Source organism: Lepidochelys kempii, chromosome 1 (assembly GCF_965140265.1).
Source record: "Lepidochelys kempii isolate rLepKem1 chromosome 1, rLepKem1.hap2, whole genome shotgun sequence".
Lineage (NCBI taxonomy): Eukaryota > Metazoa > Chordata > Testudines > Cheloniidae > Lepidochelys > Lepidochelys kempii.
The window spans coordinates 161,576,986-161,601,368 of NC_133256.1; the positions used below are offsets into that span (position 1 = coordinate 161,576,986).

Genomic DNA, 24,383 nt, shown 5'->3' on the forward strand with positions numbered 1-24,383 from the left:
GGACTTAAGTTTCTCCTATTTAGTCTTAGCCTAAAAGGTTAATGGTTGGGGCAAAGTTTGGTCTTTTTGGCTTTATTTAAAGTATTCAAGTGGGAATGACAATCCTCCTGTTAAACTATTCAGAAGCTTTTTTTGCACTTTAACTCAAGGTCTGAATAATCAAATCTCAAAATTTACTTTAACTCACAATCTTACCAAATTTATATAAAACATAACTTGCTATGTAATCCATTTTCTGCCTGAATTTCATTTCCTTTTGTAATTTTAAATTCAACTGTTGGCTAATCTTCTGGACTAGGATTAGTTCTTTGCATGGCTAGAGGACAAAGATACCGAAGCAACATTTTTTCCAGCTGGTGCTAAAAGGTAAGCACTAACTGGCCTTTATTTGCAGTGGTGCTGAACACACAGGCCCCACTGACTTCCATGACGATGCCTTTGAAAATCAGGCCATTTATTTAATTTTAGGCATCTAAATTTGTACATTTCAGCCCTAGTCTGGATCTTTTGCTTTCATGAGAGTGTTGTGGAAGCAGCAGCGACACCTCTGCTTAATAAAGGACTGACAGATTGACAAAATCCCATCTAGTTCTCTTCCAACAGCATCTCTGAAGGTTATGGTGGAAAAAAAATGGCACTAAGTAATAGGATCCTGTAAGGGATACTATAATTTGTGAGTTATACACATCAAAGGAGAGGGCCTTATTGTGCTCCAGTTAGAATTGAGGAAATCTGTGCCTTTTAGGAAGAATGGGAATAGTCTGGTTTAAAAACCCTAGGGTGAAATCCCGGCCCCACTGACTTCAATAGGCTCAGGTTTTCACTTCCTGACAGCCAGTTATTGTGCAGTTTGTGTACAAATTTCCCCTCACCACATCTCGGCCAATGAATCCCAGTCTTCACCAGCAACACTAGTGCTATTTTAGCCTTAGCTCTCCTGAACAAATATCTCCAACTGTTGCAAACTGTGACAAATTTTGTAGTGGTTCTGTGATGTGGGCAATCAGGACTAAAAAAATATTTTACTAGGTGATTCCTTAATGCTGGGCCAAGTTATTTATGTTTATTCACACCAGTGAGTTAAAAAGTTGTAGGAAAACACCAAGCCGTGTTTCTGCAGCATAAGAGGCCAAGTGAGAACATTTATCCACTAAACCAAAAACCACTCAAAAAGGCACTTAGTGAATTTAAGGCCTTAGAATCAGCAAATAGCTTCTCAGATGTGGTACAACAGTTATCCTGAAGGAATGTTAAAAGGCTAGGACATAAAATAGTATGACCTGCAGCAACATAGTCAGGTTTGCCTTCCAGCAGATTTCCTGTAAAAGAAGCTCCCCAAAAGGATTTATGGTACCTTTCTTATGTGCTGGTCTCAACTCAAAGTAGACTGGACAGCAGCGAACAGCTAGAGTTGCCTTTCCAGGACAGGGCAGGTGAGCTATAGGCCTATTAGAAAGAAGAAATGCTTCAGAAAATGGCATGTGAAATGGATATATACACAAACACACACACACCCATATATATATTTTATAAAGAAAATTTAGGTATATTAAACCCTACCTTTTAAGATTTTTTCTCGAAAAAACATATGTAGTGTTGGTTACATTCTCTCCTGATTCAACACAGCCAGCTGAGAAAATAAAAAAAAGTTTCAAAGCATTACTCATCAATTCAAAGGTACTAAACACACAAACTTACATTTATAAACATTTTATTTCCCAAGCATTAGCCTTAGGGCAAAGGGCCAGGTTTTTGTGATCTGACCACAACTTGAAAATGTATCCCAAATACTACTTTAAATCAATTTTAGTTTTCCTTATATACTGCTCCAAAACAAGCTTCTCTTTACTTTTGCAAATGGCTGCAACATCAATGCCTATGCAGGTAACAGACCCCACTTTGTAGTGTTGGTCTTATTAATAAATCAGAATGCTTTTAAGAAGAAGGACACAAAGGAGTAGAGTCAGAATAAGTCAAAAAAGAAAATAGTCCTTTTTCGGGGGGGAGGGATAACTCAGTGGTTTGAGCATTGGCCTGCTAAACCCACGGTTGAGAGTTCAATCCTTGAGGGGGGCATTTAGGGATCTGGGGCAAAAATTGGGGGTTGGTCCTGCTCTGAGCAGGGGGGTGGACTAGATGACCTCCTGAGATCCCCTCCAACCCTGAGATTCTATGATTCTGACAGTGCGACATTATTGATATACCAGGAATTTCATAAAGAATGCCTTATGCAAGTGTTAACACTACACTGAAGGTCTGAGTTTCCTGATGTTGGTTAATAAAATGTCAAACTGATTGCAAATTTATACAGAGATACACACTGAATTTAGCCTACTCTGTAAAATAGGGAGCCACAGGTGACTACCAGCAGCAGTATGTAACAAGAACAAGATACTGTTAACCCCTCTTGCTGCTGTAGCAGGTGGCTATATTCTGCAACATGTCCATGTTTCTCTGACATTTCAAAAAGTGATGTTCCTGACACAAGGGCAAAGTGCCCACCCAGGGCTGCCACATGCACCTGGTATATCTTCCTTTCACGTACCTGGAGTGAGAAGCAAAGAGCCGTCAGGAGTAAAACTAAGCCTGCGGAAGAATGATTTCATGCTGTCATCATGAAACATCCGATAGCTTCTCACCTGTAACATTTCAAAAGAATAAAATTTTTTTTTTAAAATATCATCTCTGAAAAACACCATTAATTCTAGTCAATACCTTTATCTTAAAGTGTGACAATCAGCTGGTTATGCGATCCAGTTTAAATGGGTCTTTAGCGGGTCTTAAAATAATTTAAGATTTTACTACCTCCAAATGGTTTTTGTAAATTATTATTTTGGGTGGTTTCAAATCTCTATGGCTAATGGTAGTCTCCCTGGATCCCTCTTCATATACTGATTAGCATACTTCAAAGGCATATTAGACTTGACTATTCCTCTCCGTTCCCTTTATTATGTTATTATAGCTATTTAAATTAAATTAGTCACCAGTAAGGGAAACAGATGAAGATACATTTTATTTACAGAGTAGCACTATTGCTTGGATATAATAATATTAAGAAAGAAAAAAATGCAATGTGATGGATCCAAGAAATTCAAATATAAAGAGAATCAAAAATTAAATAAAGACATGGGAAGACTATTTACTATTTTAAGTAAATATTCAAGTTACATATTAACTGAAACTAAGAGCCTGTCCCTTAGGTAATCTTATTTTAACTCTAATCCTAGAGATTTAAAAATGCCCCCTCAGATCCATTTTAGAGCTGTTTTTCAGTATAACCAAACCTGCTTAAGCTACTTCCTAAAGAAAAGAGATATGCATTCTTTTACAGACAACTCCAAAAGTTATTTTACTATCATTCAGAATTAATTTGGGAAAAAAACCTCTTCTGCTTCTCTCCTGGGATTTTGAACTTTTTACCAATATATTTTCACTCAAAAATTATATTACACCCACCAGATGACTGCAAGCTACTGCATTAGTAATAAAAATGTTAATGCAATATAACTAGGGCTGTCAAACGATTAAAAAAATTAATCACGATTAATCGCGCTGTTAAACAATGGAATACCATTTTAAAATATTTTTGGATGTTTTCTACATTTTCAAATATATTGATTTCAATTACAATACAGAACACAGCGTATAGTGCTCAGTTTATATTTATTTTTTATTAAAAATATTTGCACTGTAAAAAAAACAAAAAATAGTATTTTTCAATTGCAAGTACTGTAGTGCAATCTATTTATCATGCAAGTTGAATTTACAAATGTAGAAGTAAATAAAAAAACCCTGCATTCAAAAAAATAAAACAATGTAAAACTTCTAGAGCCCACAAGTTCACTCAGTCCTACTTCTTGTTCAGCCAATCGCTCAGACAAACAAGCTTGTTTACATTTGCAGAAGATAATGCTGCCTGCTTCTTGTTTATGATGTCACCTAAAAGTGAGAACAGGCATTCCCATGGCACTGTTGTAGCCAGCGTCACAAGATATTTAGGGCATTTGGCACATAAATATTCATACGTCCCTTTATGCTTCAACCACCATTCCACATGCGCCCGTGCTGATGACTGGTTCTGCTTAATGACAATCCAAAGCAGTGCAGACCAATGCATGTTCATTTTCATCATCTGAGTCAGATGCCACCAGCAGAACGTTGATTTTCTTTTTTGGTGGTTCGGGTTCTGTAGTTTCTGATCAGAGTGTTGCTCTTTTAAGACTTCTGAAAGCATGCCCCACACCTCGTCCCTCTCAGATTTTGGAAGGCACTTATTTGGAAGGCATAGATTTTTAAACCTTGAGTCAAATGCCATAGCTATCTTTAGAAATGTCACATAGATACCTCCTTTCAGTTTTGTCAAATCTGAAGTGAAAGTGCAGTCAGTGGGTCATCATTCTAGACTGTTGTAACATTAAATATATGACAGAATGCAGGTAAAAGAGAGCAGGGGACATACAATTCTCCTCCAAAGAGTTCAGTCACAAATTTAATGAACGCTTATTATTTTTTTTTTTAAATGAGTATCAATCAGCATGGAATCATATCCTCTGGAATGGTGGCCGAAGCATGAAGGGGCATACGAATGTTTAGCATCTCTGGCACATAGAATCATAGAATCATAGAATATCAGGGTTGGAAGGGACCCCAGAAGGTCATCTAGTCCAACCCCCTGCTCAAAGCAGGACCAATTCCCAGTTAAATCATCCCAGCCAGGGCTTGATAAATACCTCGTAATCCCGGCTACAAAAGTGCCATGTGAATGCCTGTTCTCACTTTCAGGTGACATTGTAAATAATAAGCAGGCAGCATTATGCCCAGTAAATGTAAACAAACTTCTTTGTCTTTACAATTGGCTGAACAAGAAGTAGGACTGAGTGGACTTGTAGGCTTGAAGTTTTACATTTTTCATAACTGCACTCAAAAACAAAACAAATACCTACATTTGTAAACTTAAACTCTTTCACGATAAAGAGATTACACTACAGTACGTATATGAGGTGAACTGAAAAATACTATTTATTTTGTTTATAATTTTTACAGTGCAAATACTAATCAAAAACAATAATATAAAGCGAGCACTGTACACTGTGTTCTGTGTTGTAACTGAAATCAATACATTTGAAAACATAGAAAAACATCCAAAATATTTAATAAATTTCACTTGGTATTCAATTGCTTAACAGTGCAATTAAAACAGTGATTAATTTTTTTAATCGCAATTAATTTGAGTTAATTGCGTGAGCTAACTGCAATCAGTCGACAGCCCTAATTATAACTATTAATAAGCTTAAGAGCTGCTGCCTGACAGATATCTTTGAAATTATTCCATTTAAAAGAAATTCTCTGTGTACAGACTATTTTTTGCTTCTCACCCCTTGAACTTTACTCAAAGGCATTAGCATTGTTAATTTGCTAAATTGGAGGAGCAGATGAACTTGCAAGAGGCAATCACTAGATGACAATGTTATCCGTGATAGTCACTTCCACAGTAAACTAAAGTCAGAGAAAACAATAGGAGGAAACATCTTCTATTCCACACATTCATATAGCAATAAATGAAAAGACAAATGCAAAAATATCTGATGTACAAGTAAATTATTTCTAAAACTGAATAGTTTTTTCCAAATTTCACTTTCAAAGAGAGCAGCCCTTGTAAAAAACATAACAATGGTTATCTCACAACATTGTTGGTATTAGAACAGTTTACCTCGCCTTCAGCTCCTGATGGCATCTTGGTAACATTGAACGCTACACGCTTAGTCTGTGTACTGTACACCCGCAGCACCCTACATAATGGAGAATATCGTTACCCACAAACAGGTACCTTCCACATTGAGCAATATCCTTGTCTATTTCATACAGAGTTACAGCACCTTCCTTTTCAATCAGAATGTTCTGGATCCGTTTGACAGTTATGTGACAAAAGGACTTCCTATAAAGCATAGGAGATTACTACTACTAAATATTATAGGACAGGACATTAACAAATAACCACTAAGGGCATCTTTACCCTACAACTTTTTGCTGCCCCAAGTTATGTCAGCATAAAGCCACCACAGTTAGCATATTGCCTGCGTATGGGCATGCTGAGCTCCCTGCATCGGCGCTGCGCACATTCACCAGGAGTGCTTGTTTCAGTGCGGTGAGGAGCATCATGATGTGCAACTTGCCACTGACTAGCACACTAAGTTTTGGGAAGTTTTGGCAGTGCATGATGGGGCAGAAACGAGTTGTGCGGGGGTGATTAGGACTGTAGGGTCAAGTTCCCATCATGCAACTTTCTCCACTCCCATGCCATCTCTATCCCATAATTTTCATGTCTTTTAAAAAAATTCCATGCACCTGCGTGACTCTCTCTGCTGTCCACCATCTCTGACAGCAGCATGGAGCCTACACACCTCTGCACTATTTTGTGAGCATTGCAAGCAAAGGACACACGATCCTCTGGTATTTGCAGAGCCACAAGAAGAGCTGCAGGGAACACGGAGCTTTGTTGATTTATTCACAGAAGCATATCTGTGACATGTGTGTATGTGCCCTTGAGGAAAAATCAGGGCTCAGACTGAAGTGGAAAAGACCTGAACAACTTCCTGGGACTTCCCTGGTGACTCCCATCAGTTCCTACAAAACATGAACTTTCACTGACAAAATAAATCATTTCTAGACATTATTGTTGCAGTTTCCTTACAACGTGAATTGAATGCAGGCCTGTGCAAGATTATCTTCCTAAATCTGCACGGGAGAAGTGTGAACAGAATTCATGTTTTTCAGGGTGTGAACTCTGAAGTCTAAAGATAATTTAAATTGTCACTTTACTATTTCACAGCCAATAGTTTTTTTTAGAGAAACATCCAAAGATCATGTTTATCCCATGTTGATTCAAAAGGACTATCAGGTCTTTCTACTTGTCCTTTCTCTGAGCCACTTGCAGGATCTGCTCCAAGTGAGATCAGTATCCTCTATAATAGAACCCTCATCATTATGAAGTCTTTCCAGACGTATCCAGACTGTTTTCTGTTTCTTAATTTCATCCTGCTATTACTTGTTACACCTCTGGAATCGAGGCTAGTAATCTAGAGGAGAGGAAGAGGGTGAGGGAAGATAAAAGGAAAGAGGAAGATGAAGGGGGAGGGGATTTATTAAAAGGGCATCACTTTATACCTCCAGCCCATAGAGAGAATAAAACCATAAAAGATGTAGGTTAACATGTATCCATCTTTTTGTCTTCAACACACAATAGAGACAAAGGGATAAATATAATTAAAGGGGTAATTGGTGATAAAAAGGTACTGAAGATCAACTAAACTAAGGCACTAGCTAAACAACGCTCATGTAATTTCTATGTTCTATGAAGATAGCCCATTAATATGCTATTTTTCTGCATTACAGAGATTCAGAACACTTTGGTACTAATGAAATCTCAAATCAGGGATCACTCTCCCAGAGGTTTATTAGCCAGTTGTGAAGTCTATCAAAATAGGATGCGTATCCCCAAACAATTTAAGGTGAGCTGCAAAGTTAAAATGAAAAAAAAACTGTGTTAAACACAGATTTGTTTGCCAAATGACCTTACTAACCAGGCTGCTGAGGGTTGGGGTATGGGGTGGGATGAAAAGAGGGACATTCAGCCCAGAAAAATGAAACTTCTGGTATCTTCAGTGATTCAAAAATGCCCAGTGGAGGATAATTTGTTTAAAAATTTAATTAAAATTATTTCTTTGTTGAATGTTCCTTTTAAGGCCTTGGATGGCATTCAACACAGAAATAAATTTGGAATTAACTCCAATTCTCACTTTACCTTTTGCAGTTCCCTTTGAAGGACCAATGTGAACAGCAATTAAAACTCACATTTCCAGATATTGGTAGTTGTGAAGTGAAAAGCATTCAGTTCTTTTCTTGACTTAATTAACATGCAACAAAGAATAGTAATAGGAAACACTTAAAACAATAACTCACCTATCACAGCTAAGGGTTGCAATGTACTGGCCTACAGGATCCCATGTTATTCCTTGTACATAACTCTTGTGCTCATTAAAAATTGAAACTTTTTGCCCTGAAAATGCAAATAATTTCTAAATTCCAAAACTCAATTTCTATTTCATAAAACACTTTTCATTTCAGAAATAAAACAAGGCCAAGTATTTCAGAATGTAAAGTCATATATATTTTTACACTTAAATAGATAACTTTCTTGTAAAGTGTCTTACAATGATGGTAGTGGGAGAAAAGGCTTTCTAATGATATAAACTCAACCCACAAAACCTTCCACCAACCAGGATACCTGGTGCTGGGAGGCATGAGGGGCTGCGAGTCCCCCCCCCCCCCCCAAAGTTACACTGCAGACGGTGGCACCATTGACACTCATGCTTAACATATATGCAGAGGAATCAATTAAAAATATTGCAAGAAAAGATTCCAGAGTATTACACCTGTCCGACACACTGACTCCATGAACATCGCCAGTGTCACAATGAAGAAGCTACTGTCTCACACTTGCATGGAGGACAACTGTGCAGGAAAAACACTCCAGCATGAGAAGAGGTGCTCGAAGAATTTTGTCATCACATGGCATAATGAAGCTGCTGCCTCTCACTGTTCAGTGAAGTTTCTTAATCATTCTCACGAGGAGGCTGACACTAAAATTATCTCACATGCCTTACATATCCCCTGGAAACTCCATATGCCCTGGAGACCGCAAACCAGCGGGGTAGTGGAGCGGACCAATCACACCCTTAAACGGCATCTCTCAAAACTGTGCCAAGAAGCCTCACTGCGATGGCCTGATGCTTTGCCCCTCGTCCTACTCCGTATCCGCATTCTCCCAAAGGGTACATTAGGGCTCAGTCCCTTTAAAATTATGCTTAAAAGGGCATGGCCTATGAATGGCACCCTGGCTCTATCAGGGGAATAAAAGTTGGGTAATGGTTTTTGTCTCAGTATATGTGTTCCCTGTCTGCTGTTCTCTTGTCTCTTCACAGGTATACCAAGGATTCCCAGCCTCTCCCCTTGGACTCTCCTGTCCACTCCTTACAGCCCGGTGACTCCGTGCTTGTTCGCACCTGGAAAAACAAGCCTCTCCAGAAAAAGTACAAAGGACCCTATACCGTCCTGCTGATCTCCCATACAGCGACAAATATCAAGGGACACAAAAACTGGATCCATCGCTCTCGTCTGAAGGCAGTACCCGCCCCCTCGTCAGCAGAACAGTGGGCCGTCCAACCTGCTGACTCCTCATCTAGTGACGATCTCGGGCTAAAGCTACTGTTTAAAACACACAAATAGCGAGCACCTTAACGCTAAAATGGGCCCACCCAGGTACTGGAGACCCTGGGTTAAAAATACTCTAATAATAATTAATTGGGTAACATTGTTATTCTCTGTATTATTATTTCCAAACTGTGCATATCGGGAGCATAACTCCTTTGTTTCGCTTGCGCACCATGTTGCTACTTTAACAAACCAGACTGATTGCTGGGTATGTGCTCCAACTCCACTGCCCCCCAAAACGGGAATGCCCCTTGACATGCTGCCCCTGACCCTAGCAAAATTAGCCACCACCAAAAAACAAAAAAGAACGGACTCGATGTTCTGAAACAAGACCTCTTTACAGCAAGCCACCTATCAAAACCAGGAGTATTCAGTTGCAGTACTCACTCAGGGAGTATTGTGTTTTACCCGAAACCAATCTAATCACTATGGGCATCCTGTAAAAAAAAAAAGCTCCTGTGTTATTACACAATAAGCTAATAAATATTAAATAAAAACCAAAAGAGGAAGTCAGCAGTGTGGGTGTAATGGTTCTTCCCCTTTTAAAAAAACTCTTACAAATAATCTTACCAAAAAAAAAAAAAAATTTAAAAATATAACTTGCCGTCCAGTTAATATCTCCAATGTAGCAAGCCAATGGTGGGTTTGTAGTGGTCCCTATGGCAAATGTAATTTAAACAGTACAATTAAAAACACCCCCATTTATACCCAATCAAAAAAAATAGAATGCCCCCTTAGGGGCATATAAACTGTTTAAAAAAGCAGCCAAAGCAGCCTTAAATATCCCAAAAATCGCCTTAAAAAACAGTCCTTACTGGGCCCTACAGCATCACTATTTTGTATGTGGCCAAAAGGCTTATAAGGTGCTGCCAGCCAACTGGACAGGTAGCTGTTATATAGCTCATGAAGTTCCTCATCTGTCAATAACTGCCACACTGCCAAAAAAAAAAAATTAAAAATGCCCGAAATACCTCTGTTAAGTCACAAAAAAAAGAAACCCTGCGGCAACTGACTACAGCATTAAAAGGCAATATAAAAAATCCCCTCACAACCAAGAAGCTTGTAGGGTGCTCTGTACTGGGAATAGCGCCACTGTTTACCGGGCCAGCCATGGCATGCATAAGCCGCTATACTGTAAAGCTGCAAATGGTACTTTAAAAAGTTGCCTTAAAGTTAAAAAACTCAATTAATAATTTAAAATTAGCAATAAAAACATTAAATAAAAAGGTACAGCAGCTCAAAACCTTTTCCCTCCAAAACAGGCTGGCTTTGGACTATCTCTTGGCATCCCAAGGAGGGGTTTGTGCCCTCGTCGGGCCCCAATGTTTGCTATTATAATAGCAATCTATAAAAAAATGGTACAGGCTAAGGCCCATGCCCGAGCCAAAGCACAGGTTGCCTATACTGCCCCCGAAAGCGATTGCTTGCAAACCTTGTTTTCAGGCTGGGGTTTGTCGTTTTGGCTTGGTAGTTTATTTAGCCTGTTATGAAAACTTCTCTTTCCTGTATTGCTTATATTAATGGTATTATGCTGTGCAGTATTATATGTCAAAACTCTTTTGCAAAAGTTAATATGTCATTCTCTTCAAGACTATCACAAAGTGCTTATGCAAAATCCTATTGTAAAAAAATAAATAGCCCAAATAAAAAAACTCAAAGCCATGTTAAATGTTCTAAAAAAAAAAAAAAGTTGTTAAAAACACTCGGCATGGCCACTAGGTAACTCAAAAAAATAAACGACCACAAATGTCAATAAAGCCCCCCCGCCTGGAGACGCTCACAGCAGTTATGCTAAAAATCTGCAACAATATGTTGCAAAGTCAAACCGCCTAAAACTAAACAAGGCCAAACAAGGCAAATATAAAAAAACAATGCTAAATAAAGCAGCTTTATGCATAGTTTAACAAATAATACAAAAAACAAAAAAACTAGCTGATAACTAAATTGGCCAGCTATATAAATACTTAGGGCAGCTTGCTATTAAATAAATATGCTAAAAATATGTACAAAAGCCTGTGTAACTTCCTGCTCTATATACAAAATTTAAAATTCTATTCTCCCTGTACCTTCTTTGCAGCTGCAAATAAACTTTTCTGTTTCTCCACCCCGTTGTAATTATTGGTTGACGCACACTGGGCAACGAACCTTGCTGTTGTTTGCCTCTGGCACTGGGTGCCGGCAACAATGTCACAGTGAAAGGTGTGCACAAGACACACATGAGCTAGTGTTTTGAGATGCTAACCAAAACTTCCGCAACATTCTGTTTTTGTGCCCGCTGCTAGGGAACAGAATTGCTGTATATTCCTCAGAGATGTGTTCCTACCACTCAGACCATTAAATGCCACCACACTGCCAGGATGGGACACTACTGGAAGACCAAATTATCTTACTAGAAGGCATTTGATTCACCTTCCTAAGACTCTATCCACCCTTTGAAGGTGCTTGGAATGGCTGAGACAATCACTGATGAGGTCATAAATACACTGGAGGCATTCATATGCCAAGTTTACTATTTGTAGACCAATATTAAAGACACTTACAGAGCTATGTTGACGGATGTTTTCCAAGAAGTAGAAAAACAGAAAAATTGCCACTGACAAGAGGTGCATTTATACCTGCTATCAAGAGGGGCAAATTATCAAGCAATGGAATGGCTCTGGGACGATCAAGCACATCCAAAACTATCCTCCCTTTTGGGCATGGATGGGTCTTGGATGATGGACTGATCACACCAGTGTATGTGAAATGCCACGCACTCCAGAATCAATCCTTCTGCTAATCAAATGCTCACAAGTGCAAAGACCAGATGCTCACCACCCAGCAAACATTTGTCTGCTTTTTAGAGATGTATGAGTGCAGTGCAGACGAGAATCAGTGCGACATGTCTAGCAGTGGTGCCCTAGATGGAGACAACATTGACGATAACTGATGATTAAATGTTTTCAGGCCTATGTGTCAAGGCTAGCTTCCCTAAAATTACCAAAGATTAATGTCTTTTTTATGTAAGCAATGAATCTCTGTGTTAATGTATATTTTTGAACATTCTCAAATATACATCTATATAATTGGTCAAGATTTGTCATGTTTGGTACCGTTGTGGTTGTGGGAGAAAGGGCTTTCAAAAGATACCCAACTCGTCCTATCCCTGACAACACTGTATTATCAAAATTTCCAGCCACTGGTGGACCGGGAGCTGGGAGGGTGCTGAGTCCCCGCGGCATGTCACAGAGTGAGACACCATGGAAACTATGATTCTGTAGATTGTGTGAATCAAATGACCCCTCCCTGACCCTTTTGTCTCTAACCTGTCCACAAAATAAGATTTCACTACATCACGCTCCCAGACTAAGAGATATTCCTCACAAAGTCAGGAAATAATTTGACCATATTGTCTTAAAAAAAAAAAAAAAAAGATGCTTTCAGTTATTAAGCATTAAGCAATTCTACTTATCTCAGGATGGATGCGACAAAGATAAATTAGAAATTTAGCAATTACCTTTATTGACATCCCACATTATAGCTGTGTTATCTACTGATGCAGATGCCATGCAGTTTCCATCAGGGGTCCAGCAAATATCATACACATCTTCTAAGTGGCCTCTGGAATCCAGGGGAGTAAATTGTGATCGTTATAGCAAGAACAAGAGTTATGAAGAAACACAGTCAGATTTTTTTTAAATGTTAAAAGCCTATGACCAAAGGCTACCAAGTATTGCAATAATGAGATGGCCAGCCACTGCTTTTTATTTTTAAACAATATATATTCCTGCTAGTAGGAGTGACACACCCCCTGCTAACCTATGTATAACACTGCATCTTTCAAAGAAATAAAAACGCTGAATTCACAAATGACTTCCAATGATGTATAATTAAAGATGTGAAAAAATGAACATCCCCAGGATTGTGTGCAATATAAACAACACACAATTGTTCATGTACTAATAAATTATATAAATACAAGAAAGGTCACTTTTTCAGAAAACTTTCCTTTACAGATAAATTTTTTCACAAGAAATGTTCAATAAAACGTTTGCATATCAAATCTCCAAATCTAAGTTTAGTTCATATTGCATTTGAACGAATGTCTTCTGATATCAAGTCCAAGTTAGGAGAATCTCCACAAAAAATAAGTTTAAAAAATGGTAAGAATCACTAGCATTATTTTGTAGATTTACACCACAGTGTGACTACCCGAATGATAAAATACATGTTACATTCCCATTTTTAAAAATTCCAATTTTTTTTAGAGAAATTAATTCTAATTAACTTATCTTGGAAGCTGTTTCAGTCTTGAATGGAAATTATACAAGCATTTTTAAAGGCATATTTTATACTATACACACTTTGTACCTATTCAGGTTTATCAGGTATTGAGACTAGATTTTTTTTTTTTTTTTTTGGTAAAACAGTGTAAATTACTAATGAATTTAACTGAGAGAACCTGGAGACCAAAGTGCTCTTTATCCACAGATGCTGCTCAAACAGGGGATAGCATTCCACATATTGTCCCACAAAGGGACAAAAGGTGATTTCAGTTTCCACAGCCTTTCATTCCTTTGCTTCTCCACGGAGAGTGACAACAGGCTGCCATTCAGTTCCCACTGTGGTAGTGGTGCTCTGATGTCTTGCCCAGTAGGAACGGGACTGAACCCATGACTCATTTCACTTAGATAAATGAACTATTTTAACTGTGAATACACGTACATTCTAATAAGCATCATATATAATGTGAAATAAAGACTTTTTTATTGTATGAATACATAATACAATTGTCACCTTTACTTTTTTTTTTAATTATTGTAATTTGCAAATAATATTTCCAGACAGCTGGAATAAAACTTTTCAACAACTCTAAAAACTAGTTTAAAAAATTTGGCTGGGACTGACATTTAGCAAACAGGCATGAATCATTTTAGCTTTTGGCACTTTTTTGTTTAATATTCATTATTAAATTATGTTCACTATAAATTCAGTGCTAAAAATGTCTGTTTTCTTAAACTGTCCCTGTGCAAAAGGGGACAAAGACAGAGCTTTTGAAGTAAATGATCATATAAGTAGGTGCAGAGAGCTATGCCACAGGTGTCAGATCTTCTGCCTTAAAAATCTTGAAAGACTGGGGAAACAGACTGGTACAGAACACCAGCACGGACTGATACTAAATGGGGGCAGAAGCATAACAGGAATACACTATGGAGCAGGTGAGTTTTGCAAAAACTGTGAAGAGGATTTGCTTATGTTGAGTGGAAGGCTGTTCCAGACATAAGGAGCATCATGGAATGAAGAAAACTCTCCAAAAGCCCAAATTAAATTACCTTAAAGTTTTAATTACTGTCCAATTCTCTTTGTTCAGCTGAGCTTCATCTTCATCTTGAAATGCTATTGGTTCTGGTTCTTTGTTATCATTCAATTTCCACAATAAAATCACAGCATCTGTGGAATAATTTGATTTGTTGATAAATGTTTCTGTTTTTTTGATAATGAATTATTATATTGGCCTTATCCTGCTATTATGTTACATGTAATGTGAAAGTCAACCAGCAAAAATACTTAGACAAGCCTTGGAGATTTTTTTAGGTGATTGACCTAGAAATGCTTTTTTCCCCACCATTACCTTTATTACGTAGAAACAGGAAACAAATGTATATGTTAGTTTCGATTTATGTTGATCTAGCCTTTTTCATTAAACAATCTGATTAAGAAGGAAATTTCCAAAGGTCCAAGTCAGTGTCAGCTTCCCAACTTTCGACTGACTTTCAAAGGGTACCTAACTGCCCTTTGTGCCTTTGGAAATCTTCTCTTAAAATATTACATGTGTGTGTCGAACCCAATAGAGAGCTATCCAATCCCTTTGGTCCTGAGGATAAAGCACTGGTCCAGGACTCGGCAGATGGATTTAATTTCCAACTCTGCCACGGAGTCCCTTTTTGATATTGGGCAAGCTGCTCAAAGCCACATCCATAAAATAGGAATAATTCTTTCACATCTGTAAAACACAGAAAATACTTCCCTATCTCACAAGGAGGCTGGAGGAATACATTCATTAGGGTTTGTGGGGCACTCACGAATTATGGTGATAGGGAGGGCAGCGGTTAATACAAACCCAAAGATAGACACTTTCTGTGCTCATTTTTATATGAGATGTATGTATCTTCTTTATATCGGTCTTTATTATAATGTTACTCACCATCTCCTCCTGATGCTAAAATCTCACCACTGGGAGAGAAACGCACAACATTCACTGCTTTGGTATGGCGAGCTAGATTGGACAAGAATTCCACAATTGCTTTCCCATCTGGTCCTTTTTCCACTTTCCATATCTAGTTTTAAAAGTATTACAGGTAGTAAATTGGCTTCTACACCTGAAAATTGATCTATTTTCAGTTATGTAATTAGTTTGCACCATTTTCTTCAGTTCAGTTACTTATATATTTTACAAGGAGGCAGGAAAAGTACAGTCACTCAAAAATTTCAAAATTCTACCCAAACTAGATGAAATTAGGAAGAAGCAGATTAGCCAGAATTTGAAGACTAAACTCAAACTGACAGAGCTCATGCCCCACTTTCACATAACTGTTCATCTGAGACACTCACTGGTAGCCCATGGAAAACCAGAAGAAGGTGAAATTTTAAAGTAAAATTAAATTCCTTGGTAGTTATTCTGCACACACTAAAATCCGGGAAAGTTTGGAACTCACACGAACAGCTGTGTCTACTCCTGCGGAGGCCAGTCGATTGATTTTCCCATCCGTTCCGTGTTGGAAGTCTAAGCTATACACCGGCTCTTTGTTGTGCCATGCTATTTCACAAGTGATGACCTTCATTCTTTCTAAAGAAAAACATGGCAAGTATTAGATATTTTGCATTTATTATGACAAAAATTATAATCAGAGTTAACAATACGGTGTCCACAAGCACCACAGAAATAATATGTAAAACATTATAGTAAAGCACAAAAGATTACTACGTCTAAGGAAAGTTGTTTTAAGTAACTATGGTTTATAATAACTAAAGTTTTCTATAAGAACATTCTCTGAAAAGGTTACTAAGCCATGGCTCTCTACTCTGTTACTGGAAATCGTATTACAATGACAGAGGTAATTGTGCTGGAATAGCGTCTGGGTACATTTTCTGTGGGCATGTCATTTTTCCCATCCCCAGACCTCAATATGGTTGAATTCTTCATGCTGCTCTGATCCCTCTACTCCCTGCTCTGACTGCAGCACAAATCATTGCATAGATTGGTGTTTGAGTCACAAGCGCTGTCGAAGCAGCAAGAGTAATTACTCCTGAGGGCATTCTGCACCAAAAAATTAAAAATTCCGTGCTAAAAAAATAAAAATTCTCCGCAATATTTTAAAATTCTGCAAATCTTATTTGTCAAATAAATGTGGCATCTCCAGCATGGCACTGGGGAACACAAGCCACTAGCTGAACAAGGTGGGAGATCACTATGCCACTTTCCCCCAGGACACAGACTCAGCAGCGAGCCTGCACCCAACCCTAACACAGCACAAAGGCTGGGTCTGCACCAGAAACACCCCAGGACCCTGTCCCTCTGTGACAGGTGCACCAGGTGTGAGCAGGCAAGCTCAGCAAGGCAGGATCCAAGTGTGGAGGATCTTAGTATGGGGGGAGCTAGGTGTGGGTTGAGAGGGTTCTGTGTGGGGCAATCTGGGTGTGGTTGGCTCAGTGGGGGATCTGGGTGCGGGGCCGGGGCGGGGGGGGAAATCTGGATGCATAAGCTTGTTGGGGGGTTCTGGGTGCAACGGTAATGGGACTCTGCAGAGGGGGTCAAGGTGAAGATAGTTGGAGCTCAGCAGGAGGGGAGTCGGGGGGGGGGAAGAGCTTGGCAGGATGGCGTGGGGGGGCTCAGTGGTGATGTCCAGATGCTGGAGGAATGGGGCTCAGTGGGGTGGGGATCTAGGTGCAGCTGGTTGGGACTTGGTATGGTGGGGATCTGGGTGCGGGTGGCTCATTGGGGTGGTCCAGGTGGCTCATTGGGGTGGTCCAGGTGCAGGGGAAGAGGGGCTTGTTGGAGGGGTTCTGGGTGCGTGGGGGGGAGTGACGCTTGGTGGGAGGGTCTGGGTCTGAGGGGGTCTGGATGCAACAGGGTTTGGAGGATTGGGGAGCAGCTCCCTGTACAGTGATCCCTCCCCCTGCAACTGAGGTGCGATGGGTGCAGGAAGCACGGGGGTTAGGAGGAGAGAGTTTGCAGAGCTTCCTACAGCCAAGGGAGAAATCTGGGGGTGGGTCTGAAACAACCCTGGATGCTGTTCAAGGGAAGAGGAAATCCCATCCTCCCCAGCCCAGCCAGAACCAGCATCTGAGCCCAGCCAGAACCAGTATCTGAGCCCAGCGTAGAGTAGGAGCCACCAGCTGGGTCTTCCCCAGTCCCAACCCACAGTGATTTACCTCTCTGCCGGTTGCCCTGGACACCCGAAACATAATGCTTGGGAGGGTCGCATGATTGTTAGTGGCTTCCTTTTGCTTCCCCATCAGAAAGTCACTTTTTCTGCGGGGAAGCTAAGAAATCTGCGGGGGACATAAATTCTGTGCATGTGCTGTGGTGCAGAATTCCCCTCGGAGTAAGTAATGCTAGAAAAACAGAAAGCAAGGAGGGAAGAGTAGAAGAAGAATTCACTATTTAGTGCAGACCTCATGGACCATAAAAGTTATCTGCATTTGAAGGGAAAATTACCAAGAAGAGAAAAAATTAGCATGTTGGAGTGGGAAGGGAGATGAAAGGATAGAAGAAAAAGGGGAAATAGAGACAGAACAGAAGAAAAATCATTCCTCCCAGGAACAGAGGAGCTTGTTAGTCACAGAAAAGATGCTGTGCCTCAGCACTAACAAAACAATGCTCACTTACCTAGCAGCTGTCTTCCAGAGGTCTCAACGATCTTTGCACATCACCGCTATTCCACAGAGAGGAAGACTGAGGCACTCAGCTGAGGAGAACTGTCACACGCATAGTTAAAGGTTTGAATCAAACTCAAGTAAAATATGCACTCGTCTGCCAAACTGAGCATGAAGTTTAAAAGGAAGGGGAAGCAAGTCAAGCTGACAAATCCCTGCAAATGAAGAGGCCCCCTTCAAAATACTCCATGTCTGAACAACACCCTCCCCCCCGCGAAAACATTAGCCTGACACGAGAACCCTGGAGCGACACAAACCCACCACTGGGATACGGAAAACACTAGGAAGCCACAGGAAGGCTGAATTCAGCCTATTAGCGGCCCCTCACCAAATCCCGTCTCAAGAGAGCTGGGGCTCTGTACACTCCGCATGCCACATACACGCCGCACCCTGCATCCCACCGCGGGGCCGCACCGCACCCTGCAGTTCGCCGGTGGCGCCTCCTCTTACGCCCCGCCCCAGCACCCCGTGCCCCAGCTCCCGCCCGTAGCGCCGCTGGCGGGGAGCGGGGGGACGCCCCGAGCCCGCGGCCGCCCCTACCTGAGGCTGGCTGGCTGGCGCGCGCGCGGAGCAGGGGAGGCGGGTCCGGCCGCGGCAGGCGGGGCTCGCCTTTCCCGCGCGCGCCGCAGCTCCCCCTAACAGCGACCGCGCATGCGTCCGAGGTAGGCCGGGTCGAAGGAAAGAGACACGCCCACCGCGGACCCGTTCCCGGGGGACATGACGGGGCAACAGCGCCACCTGCTGGGCAGCGCCGCTGAGTTCCGCCTCGCGCCTGCCCCGCGCCCCGCTGAGCTCAGACCCTCGGCCCAAGCTCCGATGCAGAGCTACAAGTGGGGGCTGTATCACGTGTGTGCGCGTAGAGGGGGATGGGAGCCGGGTGGGCGTGTATAAGGGAGGGAGGGAGGGAGGGAGCAGAGTGTGAGCGTGCATAAAGGAAGGCGGGCGGGCGCGCGGGCAGGGGGTCTGTGTAGGGAGGATGGGGGGAGCAGGGCGTATGTGTAGGGGTGGTGTCGATGTAGGAGGGGGTGGGGGGAGCAGGGCGTATGTGTAGGGGTGGTGTCGATGTAGGAGGGGGTGGAGGGAGCAGGGCGTATGTGTAGGGGTGGTGTCGATGTAGGAGGGGGTGGAGGGAGCAGGGCGTATGTGTAGGGGTGGTGTCGATGTAGGAGGGGGTGGAGGGAGCAGGGCGTATGTGTAGGGGTGGTGTCGATGTAGGAGGGGGTGGGGGGAGCAGGGCGTATGTGTAGGGGTGGTGTCGATGTAGGAGGGGGTGGGGGGAGCAGGGCGTATGTGTAGGGGTGGTGTCGATGTAGGAGGGGGTGGAGGGAGCAGGGCGTATGTGTAGGGGTGGTGTCGATGTAGGAGGGGGTGGAGGGAGCAGGGCGTATGTGTAGGGGTGGTGTCGATGTAGGAGGGGGTGGAGGGAGCAGGGCGTATGTGTAGGGGTGGTGTCGATGTAGGAGGGGGTGGAGGGAGCAGGGCGTATGTGTAGGGGTGGTGTCGATGTAGGAGGGGGTGGAGGGAGCAGGGCGTATGTGTAGGGGTGGTGTCGATGTAGGAGGGGGTGGAGGGAGCAGGGCGTATGTGTAGGGGTGGTGTCGATGTAGGAGGGGGTGGAGGGAGCAGGGTGTATGTGTAGGGGTGGTGTCGATGTAGGAGGGGGTGGAGGGAGCAGGGTGTATGTGTAGGGGTGGTGTCGATGTAGGAGGGGGTGGAGGGAGCAGGGTGTATGCATTTAGGGGCAGAGCGTGTGTGTGTTGCTTTACATAATGATGGAGATTCAAGTATCTTTTCCTCTGTTCATTCAGTCGTGGCAAAGTGAAACTTTCTCGAGTTCAATCGTTCCACTAGAGTGGGTCAGATAAGAAAAGGCCCTTCCCCATGCCTGCTCCAGCTGTCTGCTCCGTTCTTTCAGTCTCCTGTAAGTTACTCCAGGTAGGTGGGCGGAGCCGTGGGGTTAGTGCAGCTATAGGGATCCTACCCTCTATAGAGCAGCAGGGGTCTTTTTTGTTAGAGACAATTGCTTAAAGCACATTTTCCTATATAGGTATTAAAGGGGCGGGGGGTGCTAGAGAATACAGAAATGGTAACAGAATTAAGATGGTTGCACTACTCTTATGATTATTTAAATTAATTGTACCTAACTCACCATGGACTTCTCATCCCTAGATCACAAAGCACTTTATAAAGCTGAGTATTGTCCCCATTTTACAGGGAGGCAGAGGGGTTACAGCACCAGATCTCAACTTTATTTTTGGAATTTACACAGTTTCTTATAGCTGCCAAATTGTGGTAAGCTCCCTTAGTGACACAATCTAATTTGCATTCTTGCAAGTTTACATAGGACCATAAGCTTCATCTGATGGCCAACACACTTGGCCCAGAGCAGTAGCAGGATGTCAGGTGACATGAAATTGCACAAAACTTGGTAATTAGCCCCAGGCTAGAGTACATGAGTGGAAGAGGGTGCCTGGGGTGTGTAAATGGTGGGTGCTAGGCTGTCAGGGTGGGTGACTGCTAAAAGCTGTGGGGAGAGGGGTGCTGGAGTGAGTCAAATTGCTAACAGGTGTTTTGGGGGCGCAGCAGCTGGCTGTTTAGGAAGGAAGTTGTGGGAAGTAGGGGTACAATCCTGTGGCTTAGAACTGGCTGAGGGAATGGTTGGAGACAGCCTGGCACCTGTTCCTCACTTCTTCCCCTGGGTCTGCTGTTGGTGCTATCTGCATTTGTAGTGCAACAGGGAATATGGTGTGAGGAGAGAGAGAGGCTGGGTGCAGACCCCTCAGCAACGTCTACCGTACTCAGTTAACTGTTACAGCCCTTTCTGTAGCCCAGAGGTGGGCAAACTTTTTGGCCTGAGGGCCACATTGGGGTTGTGAAACTGTATGGAGGGCCACGTAGGGAAGGCTGTGCCTCCCCAAACAGCCTGGCCCCTCCCCCCTCCCACTTCCTGCCCCTGACTGGCCCCCTCAGAACCCTGACCCATCCAACCCCCGCCCCCTGCTCCTTGGTCCCTGACTCCAACCCCTACCTAACCCCCCCCCAGCTCCCTGTCCTGACCCCTATCCACACCCCTGCCCCAACAGGCCCCCTGGAACCCCCACACCTATTCAGCCCCCCCATCCTCTGATGACCACCCCAGAACCTCTGCCCCATCCAATCACCCCCTGACTGCTCCCCAGGACCCCCTGCCCCCCCCTTACCATGCCATTCAGAGCAACAGGAGCTGGCCAGAGCCAGCCATGGCACTGCACTACCCAGCACGAGTGGCAAGCCAGAGCACTGGGGGCACAGCGAGCTGAGGCTGTAGGGAAGAGGGGGGACAGCTGGGAGCTCAAGGGCCAGGCAGGACAGGCCATAGTTTGCCCACCTCTGCTATAGCCCATCTGAATGCATGATATAGTTCAGTATTCACAACCCCAAAAGTTCAAAAATAACTATTCAAACCTTAAAATTGTGAGTTTTTTACAAAACCCCATGATTATGTGCTAAAGCTTAAATGGTGTTTTGGTCTGTATTCTGCATTCCTTCTGCCCACCCCCGAATGTGTGTATCAATTACAAAATGGCCAACCCTTGCAAATTTAGGTCTTGCTATACTTAAGCAGGCTCATGCCAAACACGTGTTATAGGGGAACAATTTTTAACTCTTGTGCAGCTGGGCACAATTCAAACTAGTGACCTAGTGCTGAAATGCTCTGTAGCAGTGGTTCTCAACCAGGGGTAGGAGTACCTGTGGAGGTATGCAGAGGTCTTCCTAGGGGTACATCAACTCATCTAGATATTTGCCTAGTTTTATAACAGGCTACATAAAAAGCACTAGCAGCGTTAGTACAAACTAAAATTTCATAAAACATGTTTATACTGCTCTATATTCTATACACTGAAATGCAAGTACAGTATTTATAGTCCACTTATAATACAGTAAAAATGAGAGTAAGCAATTTTTCAGTAATAGTGTGCTTGTATTTGTCTGATTTTGTAAGGAAGTAGTTTAAGATAGGTGAAACTTGGGAGTACATAAGACAAATCAGACTCCTCAAAAGGGTACAGTAGTCTGGAAAGGTTGAGTGGCAGTATCATAGAATCATAGAATATCAGGGTTGGAAGGGACCTCAGGAGGTCATCTAGTCCAACCCCCTGCTCAGAGCAGGACCAATTCCCAGTTAAATCATCCCAGCCAGGGCTTTGTCAAGCCCGACCTTAAAAACCTCTAAGGAAGGAGATTCTACCACCTCCCTAGGTAACGCATTCCAGTGTTTCACCACCCTCTTAGTGAAAATTTTTTTCCTAATATCCAATCTAAACCTCCCCCACTGCAACTTGAGACCATTACTCCTCATTCTGTCATCTGCTACCATTGAGAACAGTCTAGAGCCATCCTCTTTGGAACCCCCTTTCAGGTAGTTGAAAGCAGCTATCAAATCCCCCCTCATTCTTCTCATTCTGCAGGCTAAACAATCCCAGCTCCCTCAGCCTCTCCTCATAACTCATGTGTTCCAGTCCCCTAATCATTTTTGTTGCCCTTCGCTGGACTCTCTCCAATTTATCCACATCCTTCTTGAAGTGTGGGGCCCAAAACTGGACACAGTATTCCAGATGAGGCCTCACCAATGTCGAATAGTACTTGAGCTCTAGAGCAGTAATGCCCTGAGACACTCAATCTCCAACAAGTGCCAATGTTACCCCTTTCAGAATGAGGATTGCTTTCTGGAAAGGTAAGTTCTGGCCTTTTTGGAGCTTACACAGCAAGAATCTACTCTTTGGTTACACAGGGAGTCTTCTGTGCATTACTCTGAACCAAACATCAATAAACACAGCAGTAAAGTATATAGTACAACATCCAAATCCACTTCTAAATACAATTTTGCAATATAAAAGCATTTCAACAAGTGCTTAAGGGCTCTTAAACTGAGTTTTATATATAATGTATTTTTCCACTCCATCTGGGTCATCTGCAAGGTTAGAACCCCACCACTTTCCAGTCCACAACACAGACCTCTTCCATGTCAGCAGTAGGTATAGCTGGTGTGTTCATGCAAGGATTATGGAGGTGAGCGAAGCATGATGATATTATTTACATGGACTAGCCCTTACAGGGAGGGGATGGCACATTGCCAGTGGGTTAGACAAGCTTTTGTGGAACAGCAGTGGAATGCTGGACATCCGGAATCTTGGTTTCCATTGCTGGCTTTGGAAGCAGCGTGTGGTCTAGTGGTTAGATTGGATAACCAAATGTACCTGTGAGATTTGTCCGGGGTATTGCAGGAAACTGCCCAACCTTCTTGAAGTAAGTTTATGTATCGTAGGCTAGGGATTGTATGCAATTCCATGTGGGGAGGGAGACCCAAGTCTTCCAGGAACTAAGATGAGTGGAGGGGTGGGGTTAGGCAAATTCACTCCAGTTGTAACACTTCCAGAGAGCTAGCACTGACTGGAGAGTCTTGCATATACTTGTTCAAACTGAACTCTCCAGGGACCAAAAAGAAGGACTTTTGTTTGAATATAGTTAACTAATGGAGGGCTTTCCTTCTGATCCAGCAAACGGATAGAACCTTCTATCCAAGCGAAGGGCCCCAATCCTCAGGAAAGCGTTGAAAGGACTGACAGACTAGAAGCCTTGTGGAAGATGGGGTGTGATCTCTAGTAAGTTTAGTGTATGTTTTTGTTTCTGTAATTTTCACCTTAAGAGTAAATGTGCTTGCTTAGACAGAGCTGTGTGGTAACTTAATTGTGGTACTTACTCTGTTTACAGTCTGACTGCTGGGGAATTCACAGTATAATGTGCAGCCTGGAAATAACCTGATTAGGAGGGAGACAGGTGTGACAGCTGAGGAGCTGGGAGCTTAGAATAGGTGTCCTTGCTGGACCAGAGAGCAGGAGCAGAGATACAATTACTCTGAACTGTGACAGTACCAACACCCTTTGTTTAAGAAATCTGGCATTGAACCTGGGACTTCAGAACATGAAAACACTAGCCTCCAGAACTTGAGTTAAAGAATCAGGTCTCTTAGCATGGAAGTAGAGTCAAACATCTATATGTGATCTAACTGCTAAAGAGAGTGACAGAACTACACTGTTAGTATGGATTACAGAAGCAAGCAAATTGACATTCTTCTAAAAGGCTGCATGGTAAAGTGGATGCCAGATTTCTCGTAAGGATGAATGTTAAAATAAAGCCAGAGATAGCTATTATGCATA

General features: G+C 42.4%; 1 protein-coding gene across 4 annotated transcripts in view; it reads right to left on the reverse strand.

Moving 5' to 3' along the window:
* Positions 1-18,835, reverse strand: part of CHAF1B (chromatin assembly factor 1 subunit B) — a 31,232-nt gene extending 12,397 nt beyond the window's left edge. The window contains exons 1-11 of one of the 4 annotated variants that reach the window (XM_073361099.1): positions 18,727-18,835; positions 18,140-18,228; positions 15,966-16,096; positions 15,455-15,587; positions 14,583-14,700; positions 12,767-12,870; positions 7,960-8,056; positions 5,711-5,789; positions 2,546-2,639; positions 1,561-1,630; positions 1,355-1,446 (exon numbers count right to left, since the gene is read on the reverse strand). In XM_073361099.1, the coding sequence (XP_073217200.1) occupies positions 1,355-1,446; positions 1,561-1,630; positions 2,546-2,639; positions 5,711-5,789; positions 7,960-8,056; positions 12,767-12,870; positions 14,583-14,700; positions 15,455-15,587; positions 15,966-16,091 (913 nt within the window). In that variant the 5' untranslated portion in view covers positions 16,092-16,096; positions 18,140-18,228; positions 18,727-18,835. The other 3 variants (XM_073361127.1, XM_073361119.1, XM_073361108.1) reach the window with 3 other exon arrangements.
* Between the last annotated feature and the right edge of the window lie 5,548 nt (positions 18,836-24,383).